The sequence below is a fragment of the Akebia trifoliata genome, chromosome 11 (assembly GCF_017979445.1).
Source record: "Akebia trifoliata isolate Shusen 1 chromosome 11, ASM1797944v1, whole genome shotgun sequence".
Classification (NCBI taxonomy): Eukaryota; Viridiplantae; Streptophyta; class Magnoliopsida; order Ranunculales; family Lardizabalaceae; genus Akebia; species Akebia trifoliata.
Window position 1 is genome coordinate 12,096,340 of NC_141385.1, and position 16,506 is coordinate 12,112,845.

Sequence of the window (16,506 nt, forward strand, 5' to 3'; positions counted from 1 at the left end):
ACAAGGAAACTATCAGCTGTAACGTCATGAGAGAAAGTGATGTGGGACCCACTGCCTTCGTGGGAGAGGAAGTGTTCGAGGACTTTGGAGTATGGGGGTAGATGAGATGGTGGCCCCCACAAAATTCACCTAACTTTAACCTCTAATCTTCGCGATACACATATAAGAATCTTTAGGAAATTTAATTGGTCTAAAAAGTGGAAGTACAGTCAACTCGAGCTGATGGAAAACACTGTCAAATAAATAAATAAATAGCGACTTCTGCGTTGGTTTTAGAGAGAAAGAGAGACAGAGGTCATTGTTTGGGTGAGGAGTCCTATCGTTCTTGCTCGATTTCTCTGTGATTGCGATTCAGTTTTTTTTTCTTCTAATCTCCAGGTCTTACAGATCTGCAACTTAAACCAGATAGATCTGCGAAGAATTTGCGCAAAACGTTCTTCTGTCGATCTATCTAATTCATTTCGATTTTCATTATCTTTGTTGGTTTCTTGTGTTTGGATAGCTTTGACGAATATTCCGAAGCAGGAAAAACCAAATCTTGGGTTGAGAATCGCTTCAGAACTCAATAAAGATCTTCATTTCTTCGAGTTTTGCATATAAAGGTATCATTTTGAGGTGAAAACTCAAAGAAAACGGTGAAATCTGGCGGATCACTTGGTTTTTTTTTGCTGTTTTCTTCCGTTTCTTCTGTAAAACCTGAACTTTTCTGTGATAAGTCAGTGTTCTTTTTCTTGTTTGCAGATCTTGTTGGGTGTTGAATTCTTTGAGACCTACCAATTGATCTTTCTTGATTGAAAACGTGTTATTGAGACGCTGATTAAAAAATCTTTGAAAAATCATCCAATTTTCATTTTCAGTGATGTCGGCGATTCCAAATTCCGGTTTTCAACTCAGGAACAACTCAGTTGTTCTTCCTTCTCTAAACCGCCCTTCTGGAAATGGCCTCTCTTACATTTCTGCTACTTCTAGACACCGTGATAACGGAGTCTCATCTCGTTGTCCTGCTAAGGGACGGAAGATTATTTTGGGAAACAAGTTCTTTGGTACAAAATTGCGGTCAACCGGTTCGGACCGGGTTCATCAATGGCGATTTAATGGTCCAGGACGTTTTCCGACTCTTAGAGTTGTAGTGCGGTCCATGGGACTGTCGCAAGTACCGGAAAAGCCTCTTGGTCTTTACGATCCTTCGTTTGATAAGGATTCTTGCGGAGTTGGATTTGTTGCTGAATTATCCGGTGAAAATAGCAGGAAAACTGTATGTTTGATTTCTTATGTTTTTGTTTTTTTTTTTTAATCTTTGATTTTTCGATTTGTTGAATTTTGGTTCCGAAACGTGTCGATTGCAGGTCGATGATGCATTGGAGATGTTATTAAGGATGACCCATAGAGGTGCTTGTGGCTGTGAAACAAACACTGGGGATGGAGCCGGCATTCTTGTAGCTCTCCCTCACAAATTCTTCACCGAGGCATGTTCATCTGGTTTTCATTAGTTTCGAGTATCTATTCTTGAATATTCAAATTGGTTTCGATTCAGTTACAGTGCTGGAAGAGTCATACGTACTGTACAGATAAATTTTGTAAATCTTGGTTTTGATTTTGGGGTTTGGTTTTAATTTTGCCAGGTTGTCGTGGATGTTGGATTTCAGCTACCCCCGCCAGGGGAGTACGCAGTTGGCATGTTCTTCTTGCCGACATCTGAGAGTCGCAGAGAAGAAAGCAAAATTGTTTTTACAAAGGTAATTTTGTTCTAACAATTTGTTATGAGCTAACCAATGTGTATTAGTTGTTTGGCGGGAATATGATTTTTCAGCTTCCATGTCTTTTTAAAAATATAATTTTTTATTGAGCTTTCGGAATAAATTATTTATTTATTTATTTTTTTATAGTATTAGAGAGCTCAATTCTGACCAAAATCAGCAAGGAAATATCAGTTTTGTCCTTTCTCAAGGAGTATAGATTTTCAAAGAATTTGTTATTTCTTAGTGAAGGCAAATAAATATATTGTCTCTATCTTTCGTGGTGAATTGATCTGGTTACATCTAAAGGGATATATATCATTATCGCTGGACTTGAAGCAATTTTTATGACTTACCTTGTATTCACTTTTTGGTTTTCTTTTTCCCGATCAATAGAAAATTTTCATATGAAGGAAACTTATTGGCTATTTAGCAATTTTTTGAGTAAGTAAAATTATGTGTCTTTTACAATCATTTAAGTAATTTGCCAAACACTAACCACTAAAATGTGACCTTACTCGTGCATTAAGATTATGCCTTGGAAGGTTATTGACATCTTTTGGACCCAGGCCATGTCATCAATACCCTCTGTATTTTATGAGCTTAATAAGAGCTGGACCCGACTATGAATTCGTAACGCTCAGATAATTTAAAACATGCTAGTGAACTCACTTATTTTATCAAGTATACAGGGGCTTGTTTGATTGGTGTTTTCATGGTCAGGTTCAATCTTGGCCAGTGGCTAACCTGTTTGCTTCATATTCTGCATAAATTACCCACTCAAAGTGTGGGTATGCATTTCTTTTGCTCTACTGGTGTTTGCTTGTATGCGTGAGACCATGGTGCTTTTATCTAAATACCCTGGTTGTAGCTGTTACTGGGAATACTAATTTTGTTATGTTCTAATTGTTGGTTGATTTCTGTCTAAATATATTTGGGATGTTATTGGTACTAAATTTTAACTTAATATTATCCTCGATTTTACATGAAGGTTGCGGAGTCACTTGGACATGTTGTTCTTGGTTGGCGTTCTGTCCCAACTGATAACACAGGCTTGGGAAAATCTGCTATACAAACAGAGCCTGTTGTTGAACAAGTATTCCTTACACCAAGCCCTAAGTCAAAAGCTGATTTTGAGCAACAGGTAGATGTGTACATGTGTTTACTAGTTGCTTGCTTCAGTTATCTTAAAGTCAGTTCCCAATTTTCAATATATATGGTTACAACTTGCAAATATACGACTATGTCTCTATACCATATATTTTTTGAAAATGTTTACTAATATATCAATTGATCCTGGGTTTGCATTCAACCAAGAACCCCACTGAGGTGATCTCTTGGAGCAAATCTTTATTTGACTGGATGAACCTAACCATCAAATTCCTGTAGTATTTTGGGCTAATTGGGAAAAAGAAATCAGACAAAAGCTACATGGATCAGATGGTTTGAATCACTTTGGTCGTCGGATGGTCTGAACCATTGCCATTTGTCTGAGGTTCATTGTTAAGATCCGTACTGTTTAGGGTTGCAATATTTCATTATTCCCTATTAGCTCAAAATAACTTAATGCTTCTTTGTGTAAATGGTTTTTCACCCTGGTTCGCAAAATTCACAGATGTACATACTAAGAAGGGTCTCAATGGTCGCTATCCGGGCTGCTTTAAACCTCCATCATGGTGGAGTTAGGGACTTCTACATCTGTTCTCTCTCCTCAAGGTACCTATTGTTTATTTCGGTGTTGTGAAGTATAATTTTTAGTTTATTGTGGCTATGCTGCAATAGGGTTTATGCTTTCTTCATGTTTGGCAGGACTGTTGTTTACAAAGGTCAACTAAAGCCTGATCAGTTGAAGGCGTACTACTATGCAGATCTTGGCAATGAAAGGTTTACAAGCTACATGGCCCTGGTAAATATACTCCCCATTCCCCTTACTTCTTTATCCGCAAACTCCATACTACACCAACGAGCAGCATGGGGGAACTCACTGGTAACAGACAGATGTAAGGTTAAGCATGTGTTCTAAGGCATCAAAGCTTGAATGAATTCTTAAGTTCTTCTACTCACTTGATTAACATTTGAATTTGGATGCTCGATTGAATGCCTTGGGTGAGTTGGCAAAAAATAATCTTAATATGGAGTAAACCATGTTGCAGAAAATTGATGCAGTGCTCCTCCCTATGGCCACTTCTTGAAGAGACTTCCAATTTGGAGGTGGAAAGGGAATTGAATTTGGTCAAGGTAGATTAGGGTTCTCATGATGCTATTGTATTGGCATGAAAATAAAACCGCAACTTGATTTCTATTGTCATTAATTTTTATTTGGTTATCTGAACACACAATTCATGTTTTCCATCTTGGATCATTTTGTTTTTATTATTATGAATAAATTGTACACAAAACTGCTGGTGACAATGTGGGCTTGTTTAATGGGTGCACAGGTTCATTCTCGCTTCTCAACAAACACTTTTCCAAGCTGGGATCGTGCTCAACCTATGCGTATCTTGGGCCACAATGGGGAGATCAACACACTTCGAGGCAATGTAAATTGGTATGTCTTAACTTTGGTGCTTTATTTTCTTTGGGAGATAGTCTGGCGAGTCGTACATATAATAATGGTAGACTAGGCGTACATGCCCCCTCATTCCAAGACAATGGCATTGATGGACTTGTTGTTACTTGGTTATGGGTTTTGGGTTGGGGGGTATGAGGGCGGGAGTGCCAGGCATGTCTGATTAGGTAAAATTTAAAAATTATAGTTATTATTTTCATTTTTCTCTAATTATTAGTTTCTGGACATTTTAAGAAGTATTCCTGTAAAATGATAAATGTTAGTGTATGACTGATTTATACGTAAGGCAGACCCATGTGGTTGAAATCTGTAAATCTGGTAGATTTGAATGATTCATCTGCCTCAGGATGGCTCAGTCACATGGTTACTGTTAGTTACACGTATGGGGAAATGCTTACAAACCGTTCTTTGAATCATAGAATGATATATTTGGTATAACTTGGAGTTAATCCCCATCCATAAATTCACACTAGATTGTCCATGTTGATGGCTCATGTGTTATGTTAGAAGTGCTCATGTGTTATGTTAGAAGTCTACAGAATTTCTTGAATAATATATGACTGTTGATTTGTCTTATTTTATTTTCAGCACATTGGATAGATATTGGGGATGCTGATGCATGTACTTGTTTATTCATTTAGGATGAAGGCACGCGAGGGTTTACTGAAATGCAAGGGACTTGGCCTATCGACGAATGAAATGAAGAAGCTTCTACCCATTGTGGATGGCAGCTCATCTGATTCAGGTGAGTCTGTAACATCTCAATTTGGTTGTGTGCACGTACACTGAAAGACGGATACATTTGCATCTACATTTGCTTACCTGCATGTTTCTGTCTATTCATGCATGAGCATGCATTAATTTGCGTGCAAGTATATGAATCATGGATTCATATGTTTAGGGAAGAAGTGAAAGATGAAAAATCCACATGCGGCTTTCCCTTTTCTAACTGGGAAGTATCTGATTGTTATAGGAGCTTTTGATGGCGTCCTCGAGCTTCTAGTTCGAGCTGGTAGAACTCTCCCTGAAGCGATCATGATGATGATCCCTGAAGCATGGCAAAACGACAAGAACATGGATCCTGAACGGAAGGCTTTGTACGAATATTTCTCGGCTCTTATGGAGCCGTGGGATGGGCCGGCTCTTATATCATGTAAACTATCTGGATTGAATTGTCTTCATGTTAAGGGTTTGTAATTATTTGTCTGGTACTTACATTTATTGAAATGATTTTCAGTTACTGATGGTCGCTATCTTGGTGCTACATTGGACCGTAATGGATTGCGTCCTGGTCGGTTTTATATCACTCATAGTGGTCGGGTTATCATGGCAAGTGAAGTTGGTGTTGTAGACATTCCCCCTGAAGAAGTGTCCAGGAAAGGAAGACTCAACCCTGGAATGATGCTTTTGGTAGATTTTGAGAATCATATTGTTGTGGACGATGAGGCCTTGAAGAAGCAGTATTCGTTGGCAAGACCGTACGGGGAGTGGCTCGAAAGACAAAAGATAGAACTGAAGGATATTGTCAATTCTGTTCACGAGTCTGACAAGTTCCCACCAGCCATATCTGGAGTGGTGTCTGTAAGTCCAAGAACAGATTGTCTTGCAGTTCCTTCAGTTTGTATTTTGCTTAATGAGGAGCTCTAAGTATAGTTTCTGTATTTTTCTTTCTTTAGGCACCTACCCACGATGATAACATGGAAACGATGGGTATTCGTGGTTTATTGGCTCCACTGAAGGCTTTTGGGTAAGTAAACCCTGTATCTTTGTCTTGCTTGATTTTTATGCATTGTTATAGAAGTATAAAATAAACCTTACCTTTCTTCATCTCACAGTTACACCGTTGAATCCTTGGAGATGCTGTTGTTACCTATGGCAAAAGATGGTACTGAAGCTCTAGGTTCAATGGGAAACGATGCCCCCTTGGCTGTGATGTCAAACCGGGAGAAACTCACATTTGAGTATTTCAAGCAGATGTTTGCTCAGGTCACAAATCCACCAATCGATCCAATCAGGGAGAAGATAGTCACCTCCATGGAGTGTATGATTGGTCCAGAAGGCGATCTCACTGAAACCACCGAAGAGCAGTGCCATCGCCTCTCGCTGAAAGGGCCTCTCCTGTCCATGGAAGAAATGGAGGCCATAAAAAAGATGAACTATAGAGGTTGGCGCAGTAAGGTTCTTGACATAACTTATTCTAAAGACCGTGGTAGGAAAGGTTTGGAGGATACCTTGGATAGAATCTGTGTTGAAGCACGTAATGCTATTAAGGAGGGTTATACGGCATTGGTGCTTTCTGACAGAGGTAACTTTCTGCAACTTTGGGACATCCAATTAACTATGTATCGGTGGAACATCTAAGAAACTTCCATTTTTACCAAAATATCAGATGTATCGAAGTTGTGAACATGCCAATCAAGATGAAGCTTGAGTTTTATTATATTCATTGTATGAGATTTCTTGTTTCTTTATCAGTCTAATAATCAGGACACGATTTACAGATTGATATTTTGTGACATATCTCTACTTCTGCGATTTTATGCTCACACTGGTACCTCTGGCACAATCTTTTTTTAATTAGTACCTGGCCTGACTTTTGATTGTTACTCATTTGTTTCCATGTAGCTTTCTCATCAAAGCGTGTTGCTGTGAGCTCCCTCCTGGCTGTTGGTGCTGTTCATCACCATCTAGTTTCAAAGCTTGAGCGAACTCGTATTGGATTAATAGTTGAATCTGCTGAGCCACGTGAAGTGCACCATTTTTGTACTCTGGTTGGCTTTGGCGCTGATGCTATATGCCCATATTTGGCAATAGAATCCATTTGGAGATTGCAAGTTGATGGGAAGATCCCACCTAAGTCAAGTGGTGAGTTCCACTCAAAGGAGGAACTAGTAAAGAAGTACTTCAAAGCAAGCAATTATGGAATGATGAAGGTTCTTGCAAAAATGGGGATATCGACCTTGGCATCTTACAAGGGTGCTCAGATTTTTGAAGCTCTGGGTCTCTCATCTGAGGTAATCCAGAGATGTTTCAATGGGACACCAAGCAGAGTTGAGGGCGCAACATTTGAAATGCTTGCTCGAGATGCACTTCGGCTTCATGAACTTGCGTTTCCAATCCGGAGTTTGCCTCCTGGAAGTGCAGAGGCTGTGGCGCTGCCCAATCCTGGAGATTATCATTGGAGAAAAGGTGGTGAGGTGCATCTTAATGATCCCCTTGCTATAGCAAAGCTGCAGGAAGCTGCAAGAACAAACAGCGTGGCTGCATATAAAGAGTATTCGAAGCTCATACAAGAACTGAATAAGAACTGTAATCTGCGTGGGATGCTGAAGTTTAAAGACGCAGAGTTTAAAGTTCCTTTGGAAGAAGTGGAATCTGCTAGTGAGATTGTGAAGCGCTTCTGCACTGGGGCCATGAGTTATGGGTCAATATCGTTGGAGGCACACACAACCTTGGCTCTTGCCATGAATAAAATTGGGGGGAAATCAAATACAGGTATGTTGTTGATCTAATCCTGTCTTGTATTTTCCGTGTCACCTATATATCTGATCAAATCTTTATGACTCTGAAAGATGAAAAAGGAATTCTGAGGGGTCTAACAATTAGGTTCCAAGCTATTGTTGCTTTTTTAGCACAACATTTTGGGAGTCATTTCAAATCATCTTTAACAGCGATCCATTGATTTCTACTTACTACTATCATATTAAACTGAACATTTCTATCCATTGTTTTCCTTCATATGCATTCCGTGCTTCATCGTAGGTGAATTTGCTGCAATTTTTGAGGATTTTCTTTCTCCTTGATATGTTTTATGTATTCTTTTGTTATTTTCGGGAAGTTTTTGTGAAAGTTAAATATTCTTACCAAAAATGTTCAGTTTGAACTTATGGACCTCGGCAGTTTCATGAAATTTATTTATTTATTTTTGGTATGATTGTTGCCAAAGGTGAGGGAGGTGAGAACCCATCTCGCATGGAGCCTCTTCCAGATGGTTCAATGAATCCAAAAAGGAGTGCAATCAAGCAGGTTGCAAGTGGGAGATTCGGAGTCTCGAGCTATTATCTTACAAATGCTGATGAGCTACAAATAAAAATGGCTCAGGTAATTCATGGATGATATATGTTTTAGGGTTCTTGTATTATTATTATTATTAATTTTTTTTTCTATTTAAACTCATATTTTGTGTTTAGCGGAACGGGAGTTCCTCTTGTTCATGAGTTTATGTTCATGGGCAGATGTTGCTGAGTCTGCAAAGCACCTTTGAGTGTCTTTGCATCTTTAGCTGATGCCTACTTTTGGAATTTGGTGAGGGTATAAACTGGAGTTTTGTTTTCTCTGTGGTTTGGTTCCGTACTAAAGTTTGTCAGTCTGTTGAAACAGGGGGCAAAACCAGGTGAAGGAGGTGAACTTCCAGGCCATAAGGTTATTGGAGACATTGCAGTCACTAGGAACTCCACTGCTGGTGTGGGTCTCATCAGTCCCCCTCCCCATCATGATATCTATTCCATCGAAGATCTTGCTCAGTTAATTCATGATCTGAAGGTACATACATCTTTGTTTGTTGAAGTGGGTTTCATATACATTTTCCCTTGCAACCCTTTTTAAAATGCTTCCCTGAAACTTATTTTCGGCTGAGAGTTCAGGGACCAAATGTGTTTGGAAGTAGTAGCTGACAACAATGGATTGGTAATTTAATGATATTGACTGAATAATCTAATCCTTGTGACAACTATTGTCTTCTTTTCTAGAACTCAAATCCAGGGGCTCGAATCAGTGTGAAGCTGGTATCTGAAGCTGGTGTGGGAGTAATTGCCAGTGGGGTTGTAAAGGGCCATGCCGACCATGTGTTGATCTCAGGTCATGATGGAGGTACAGGAGCTTCCCGTTGGACTGGCATCAAGAATGCTGGGCTACCATGGGAGCTTGGTTTGGCTGAGACCCACCAAACCCTAGTGGCAAACGACCTTCGTGGACGCACCGTTCTTCAGACAGACGGACAACTAAAAACTGGAAGAGATGTGGCTATTGCTGCACTTTTGGGTGCCGAGGAGTTTGGTTTCAGCACTGCCCCTCTCATAACCCTTGGATGCATCATGATGCGTAAGTGCCACAAAAACACCTGCCCAGTTGGTATCGCTACCCAAGACCCTGTTCTCAGGGAGAAGTTCGCTGGAGAACCTGAACATGTCATTAATTTCTTCTTTATGGTAGCTGAGGAGGTTCGGGAGATCATGTCTCAGCTAGGATTCCGTACAATCAATGAGATGGTTGGTCGTTCGGAAATGTTGGAACTTGATGAAGAAGTGGTCCAGAGCAATGAGAAGCTGGAAAATATTGATCTCTCACTACTACTAAGACCTGCGGCCGACATCCGGCCAGAAGCTGCCCAGTTCTGCATCCAGAAACAAGACCATGGCTTGGACATGGCTTTAGACCAAAAACTGATATCTTTATCTGAACCTGCCTTAGAAAAAAGTCTTCCTGTATATTTTGAGATGCCGATAAGGAATGTGAACCGTGCGGTTGGAACCATGCTCAGCCATGAAGTCACTAAGCGGTATCACATGGCAGGGCTTCCTGCAGATACTATCCATATAAAGTTCAGCGGAAGTGCTGGTCAAAGCCTTGGAGCTTTCCTTTGCCCTGGCATAATGCTTGAGCTCGAAGGTGACAGTAATGATTATGTTGGGAAAGGATTATCAGGTGGTAAGATTGTAGTCTACCCTCCAAGAAAAAGCCTGTTTGATCCTAAGGAAAACATTGTGATTGGTAATGTGGCACTCTATGGGGCAACTAGTGGTGAGGCATATTTTAGTGGGATGGCAGCGGAGAGATTCTGTGTACGTAATTCAGGGGCCAAGGCTGTTGTAGAGGGAGTTGGTGATCATGGTTGCGAGTACATGACGGGTGGGACTGTTGTTGTGCTTGGGAAAACTGGGAGGAATTTTGCTGCAGGGATGAGTGGTGGGATAGCGTATGTTCTTGACGTGGACGAGAAGTTCCGATCTCAATGCAACCTTGAGCTGGTGGATCTTGATAAAGTTGAAGAGGGGGAGGATATAATGACACTGATGATGATGATACAACAACATCAGCGGCACACGGAAAGCGAGTTAGCAAGGGAAGTCCTTGCTGACTTTGAGAGTTTTCTACCCAAGTTTATTAAAGTAATCCCCAGAGACTATAAGCGGGTTCTTCAGAATGTGATGGCAGAAAAAACTGCCAAAGAGTCTGAAACAGAGGCTGCAAAAGAAGCCACAGAACAAGAAGAGGCAGAGTTAGTGGAAGTGGATGCTTTTGAAGAGCTGAAGAAGTTGGCAGCTGCTGCATCCTTAAATGAGAAGGCAAGTCAGGTAATATATCTTACTGTCATTAATGCCTGACTTTAGTCTCAGAAAATTACTTATTGCTATATTTTTCCCTTAACCATGTTTCTGAGACTTCCTTCACACGGATATTCTTAATCATAAATGCATTTCTTTCTTATTAGGAAACTTGGTGAATCAGTTTGATGTTCCTAGTTGAGTTATTTTTGGGTTGAGTCAAGAAAGTCAGGTTGTGCCTTTTCCCATTTTCAAGATTTCTGGACTCATCCAAGACTATTTATTTTCTCTAGATGGTTTCAATACATAAGGGAGTGTGATGACCAACATTTATATATTTTTATATTTTCCGAAGGCAGTTGTTACTTTTGTGTTTGTAACATATTTGAGTTCTTTTTGGGTTAATTCAAGAAAGTCAGGTTATGAATTTTCCCGTCTTCAAGATTTCTGGACTCATTCAAGACTATCTCTAGATGCTCTAGCTGGTTTCATTACATAAGGGAGCTTGATGACCAACATTTATATTTTCTCCTTTCCGAAGGCAGTTGTTACTTTTGTGTTTGTAACATGGTTTAAATGACTATGTGACTTGTAAGATGGTCGGTCAAGTGCTACAAAGGATAATTTTTACAGATTGGCATGATGATCTAGAGTCCTGTGTTTTTTCGAAGTTCGAATAATTCATGCTACACATCATTTTAGCTCATTTCAAGACACTTCTGTTCTGTTGTGTTATGATTGTGTTTTGCCATCATCCTTTTGAGAAGAGCGGGTAAATTTTGTTAAAAATAGTAACTTTTGGCAAACAATCAGAAAATTTGAACTTGGGATATTTCTAGCTACATTTCTAGGTAATTTGTGTCTAGTTTACCATTCTGTTTAAGGGGTAGAATAAGAGTTTTTTTTTTGGAACTCACAGGAAGTGGAAGAGGTACAGACTTTAAAGAGGCCCACTCGGGTTCCAGATGCTGTCAAGCATCGGGGTTTCATTGCGTATGAGCGTGAGAGCATTTCATATAGGGACCCTAATGTTTGCATTAATGACTGGGAAGAGGTTATGGAAATGACGAAACCAGGCCCACTTTTAAAAACTCAATCTGCACGTTGCATGGACTGTGGAACTCCTTTTTGTCATCAGGTAATAGCTACTGTACATATGTCAAAGTTTTGGTTTTTGGCATTTGATTTTTGATTTTCAAGCCATAATCTAGTCGTCTAATCCAAGATATGTTTGCTTCTTTTTTATTACTTCTTTCTATTCAGGATAACTCTGGGTGTCCTCTTGGCAATAAGATACCAGAATTCAATGAATTGGTACACCAAAATAGGTGGCGTGAAGCATTGGATCGACTTCTGGAGACAAATAACTTCCCAGAGTTTACAGGTCGTGTGTGCCCTGCACCATGTGAAGGTTCTTGTGTTCTTGGCATCATTGAGAATCCTGTGTCTATTAAAACCATAGAGTGCTCCATCATAGACAAGGCCTTTGAGGAAGGGTGGATGGTGCCTCGACCTCCTCTCAGGAGAACTGGGTATGCTTCTTTACTTTTTTGGTGCATTGTCTCTTTATTCGCCTATTTTCAAATTAAGCAGATTCTTGTTTCCATGAAATATCATTCATTTCTTGGAAATGTTTGTGGATGGAATTGATAGTTTTCTATGTAATCTTCTTATGAAGACAAACATCTTTACTTTGTTTGTTACTGCAGAAAAAGAGTCGCTATTGTGGGTAGTGGACCAGCTGGCTTAGCTGCTGCCGATCAGCTAAATAGAATGGGCCATTTGGTTACGGTATTTGAGCGTGCTGACCGAGTTGGAGGGCTTATGATGTATGGAGTCCCCAATATGAAGGCTGACAAAGTGGATGTAGTTCAACGACGGGTCAACCTTATGGCAGAGGAAGGCATCAATTTTGTGGTGAATGCTAATGTTGGAATCGATCCCTTGTACTCCCTTGACCGGCTTCGTTCTGAGAATGATGCTATTGTTTTGGCCTTGGGAGCAACAAAACCAAGGTAATGGGGATGATCTCATTCTCATTCTCATATCAATCATGTATATAGTATTACTTCTCAAAAAAAAAATTATGTATATAGTATCCCCATAATAGTTTTCTCCTGTTGTAGAATAAATACGGAAAATATCTTGTGGATTATTGTTGTGTGCAGGGATCTTCCTGTTCCAGGGCGTGAACTCTCAGGAGTCCATTTTGCCATGGAGTTTCTTCATGCAAACACAAAAAGTTTACTCGATAGCAATCTTCAGGATGGGAATTACGTATCTGCTAAGGGGAAGAAGGTAGTGGTCATTGGAGGAGGTGACACAGGTACTGACTGCATTGGGACATCTATTCGGCATGGCTGCTCCAACATCATAAATCTAGAGCTTCTTCCTCAGCCACCTCAAACCAGGGCTCCAGGGAACCCTTGGCCACAGGTTTTATACCCTCTCTCTCAAACTAAATTGATTAATTTTATTTATTTATTTTCTATTATAAAAAAAATCTATTTATTCATTCTTGGCTCTTCTAATTTCCCTTTCCAAATTGTTTGCAGTGGCCTCGTATATTCCGTGTAGATTACGGTCACCAAGAAGCAGCTTCCAAATTTGGGAAAGATCCAAGGTCTTACGAGGTTTTGACCAAGCGATTTGTGGGTGATGAGAATGGGGTTGTGAAAGGAATAGAGATAGTGCAGGTTCGTTGGGAAAAGGATGCTAGTGGGAAGTTTCAGTTCAAGGAAGTTGAGGGTTCAGAGGAGATAATTGAAGCCGACCTTGTTTTCCTGGCCATGGGGTTCCTCGGTCCTGAGTCTGTAAGTACTCTCTTCTATATTTCTCCTTATGAGAAAAACAAAAAGTCTTGTTTAAAGATGATTACAAATGATTCCAAACTGGGTCAGTAGTTTTCTCATCGGTGATTGTATTGGCGATTTCTCCAGACTATTGCAGACACACTAGATTTGGAGCGAGACAACAGGTCGAACTATAAGGCGGAGTATGGACGCTTCTCAACCAATGTGGATGGTGTCTTTGTGGCTGGAGACTGCCGTAGAGGACAATCTCTGGTAGTCTGGGCCATATCAGAGGGCAGACAAGCCGCTTCTCATGTGGACAAGTACGTAATGAGAGAAGAGGATCTCAGCAGTACAAGCAGCACGGATGAAGAAATCATCAAGTTACATCAGGATAGCAGCAAGCATACAATAATGACATAGGAAACCTTAAGATTTTTCCTTTTTAGTTTTGACAATAAATGTTGGTGGATTCAACCATAATAATACCGTAAGAGATGGCCCGACCTCATCCCAACAACAGGGACTCAAAGCAACAACAGTTGTGGACATGAGAACTGGGGATAGATGCAACAATTGGTTTTGTGGTGTTAGTTTCCCTAGCCTTTAATCTATAGTTTCTATTCCAATTCTTTGTAGAAAATTCTGTGTTTGTTTAGAAGGATTCTTGCAACTTTCATTCTGCTTAAAAGTGATGTATAAAGGTGGTTTGTTTTGGATCTGAGGTTTGCTTTTGTATTTATATGAATGATTCTTATTTGTTAAGCAAAGTGAACAGAAGCAGAAGCAATTCTTGTGTTTTCAGATACATAGGTTTTCTGGGAAAAGTTTTGAAGACTTGATTGGTCCACTGGAATAGGAAAAAGGTCGTAACATTAGTAGTCTTAGGGGTAAGGGTTTAACCATGGTATTAGGAATAATTGGGGAAGAATGATGAAAAATATTCTTACCCTCTCGAAATTAACTATAATCAGTCTAAATTCAAAATCTGCCAACTTCTTTGACCACGTCTCCCAAGCATTCTCCCAGTCAGCCCCTACTTGCCACATCAACCCCTTTAATACCTAAGGATGTATGATTCCCCACCCCTTGAAAAGCAACCTTGTCCTCAAGGTTGAAAGAAGGAAATTGCAACTAGAATTGTAGACAATCTATCCACAAAGCATCTTCAAGTGGAAGCCAATCCCTTTGTATTAAGATCACTTCTTGTATCCTTCTCCACTGGCGAGTCCATGGATGGTCAAGAATAACCTTTGGCAAAGGATTGATGACCCTGAGAAGAACTCTCTGTTGCTTCTCTAGTGAACACAAAAGAAGTCAGGAGAATAATTCTTCTTGTTATTCAATTAAATTGCTGAACTGGTTATATATAGCCTTACAAAAATAACAGTATAGAGAAAAATCTGCAGCCCACATTTTACATGCCTAGTGACTAGGAAACAAACAACTTCTCCATAAAAATAAGGATTATTCAAACCACTAAGCAACTAACAGAAACAGATCCTAAAGACTCGATTAACACTAACAACTAATAGTTTCAACATCCTCCCTTAAACTGAATACCAATTTTATTCAGTTTATACTTGGATCTGTGCAGACCCCCAATAAACCTCTCAGCTTCACGAACCTCTCAAGCTTCAATAGCTTGGTCATTATGTCTGCAACCTATTCTTGAGTGTGACAATGGACCAACTTTACAATTCCATCTTTTGTAAGCTCATGAAGAAAATGAAACCTGACATCTATATGCTTGCTTGGACCATGTAATACAGGATTTTTCAAAAGCTTAATAGCTGAGCTGCTGTCACAAAAGAATGTTGTACTATCATTTTGAACATGATTAAAACCTTCAAAATCCTCCTTACCCAAACTGCTTGACAAGCACATGAAACTGCTGCAACAAACTCAGCTTCAGTGGTAGACAAAGTGACTATTGGTTGTTTCTTTCATGACCAAGAAACAACTCCTGAACTCAACAGAAAAACATAAGTACTCCTTCTGTCATCTAAATCTCCAGCGTAGTTACTATCTGTATAGACAACCAGCTTCTCATCTTCTCTATTTCTATAAAGTATCCCAAAATCAGAAGTCCCTTTTAGATATCTCAACACTCTCTTGGCTGCCTGAAGATGAAGCTCTGTGGGATGATCCGAAGACTCACCACAAACATAATGTCGGGCCAAGTAGTAGTCATATACATTAGACTGCCAACTACTTGCTTGTATCGACTACTATCCACCCTTACTCCATTCTCATCTCTCATAAGTCTGCAACCTGGAACAATTGGATTATGGACTGAATTACATTTATCCATATCAAACCTTTTCAGCACCTCCTGTGTATACTTCCTTTGATAGATAAAAATACCCTCCGGTCTTTGCATTACTTCTATACCAAGGAAATATCTCATTTTTCCAAGGTCTGTCATGTTGAACTCATGCATCATAGAATTTTTAAATTAAACAATCAAATGCTTATCATTGCCCGTAAAAATCAAGTCATCAACATAGAGACAGACAATTAGAATTTTACCTCCTTCTCCCGTTTTGATGAACAAAGTATAATCATAAGGACACCTCTCGAAATCTTCCTTAGCAAAATATGACTCTATCCGACTATACCAAGCTCGTGGAACTTGTTTTAGTTCGTATAAAGCCTTATTTAACTTGTACACTTTTTGTTCATTACCTTTCTTTTCATAACCAAGAGGTTGCTTGACGAAAACCTCTTTACTAAGTTTTTCATGAAGAAAGGTTAACTTGACATCTAGTTGAAAAATTGTCCACCTTTTCTGAGCTGCAAGAGAAATTATCAATCAAATTGTCTCCAATCGTGCTACAGGTGCAAAAACCTTAGTGTAGTCAACACCATGTTTTTTAGTGTAACCTTTTGTGACTAAACAGACTTTGTACTTCTCCACCTCACCATTTTCATTGAGTTTCGTCTTATACACCCATTTCACACCAACCTTCTTTGCCCCAATAGGAAAATTCGTCAATTCCCAAGTATCAATTTTCTCTATAGCTTCAATCTCCACATTCATCGCTAATCTCCACTTTTCATCTTTTAGTGCCTCTTCAAATAAA

The 16,506-nt window shown here is 39.6% G+C and overlaps 1 protein-coding gene across 5 annotated transcripts; it reads left to right on the forward strand.

Annotated features, from left to right (window-relative positions):
* The first annotated feature begins 267 nt into the window (after nt 1–267).
* GLT1 (NADH-dependent glutamate synthase 1) lies at nt 268–14,141 on the forward strand. 5 transcript variants are annotated; one of them, XM_086459262.1, is made up of 23 exons: nt 268–602; nt 742–1,255; nt 1,347–1,466; nt 1,623–1,736; nt 2,728–2,880; nt 3,352–3,452; nt 3,546–3,642; nt 4,175–4,284; nt 4,947–5,050; nt 5,279–5,458; nt 5,543–5,886; nt 5,982–6,052; nt 6,141–6,610; nt 6,931–7,800; nt 8,252–8,406; nt 8,686–8,847; nt 9,054–10,658; nt 11,548–11,766; nt 11,892–12,160; nt 12,338–12,643; nt 12,797–13,064; nt 13,184–13,441; nt 13,568–14,141. In XM_086459262.1, the coding sequence occupies exons 2-23, from the start codon at nt 860–862 to the stop codon at nt 13,841–13,843; spliced, it is 6,648 nt and encodes a 2,215-aa protein (XP_086315388.1). In that variant the 5' UTR covers nt 268–602; nt 742–859; the 3' UTR covers nt 13,844–14,141. The 5 variants fall into 5 exon arrangements, with proteins under 5 accessions (XP_086315388.1, XP_086315390.1, XP_086315392.1 ...); XM_086459264.1 differs by having other exon boundaries at nt 9,054–10,653; nt 11,552–11,766; XM_086459266.1 differs by lacking the exons at nt 268–602; nt 742–1,255; nt 1,347–1,466; ... (1 more) ...; nt 2,728–2,880; nt 3,352–3,452 and adding an exon at nt 3,890–3,974.
* Nucleotides 14,142–16,506: the final 2,365 nt, after the last annotated feature.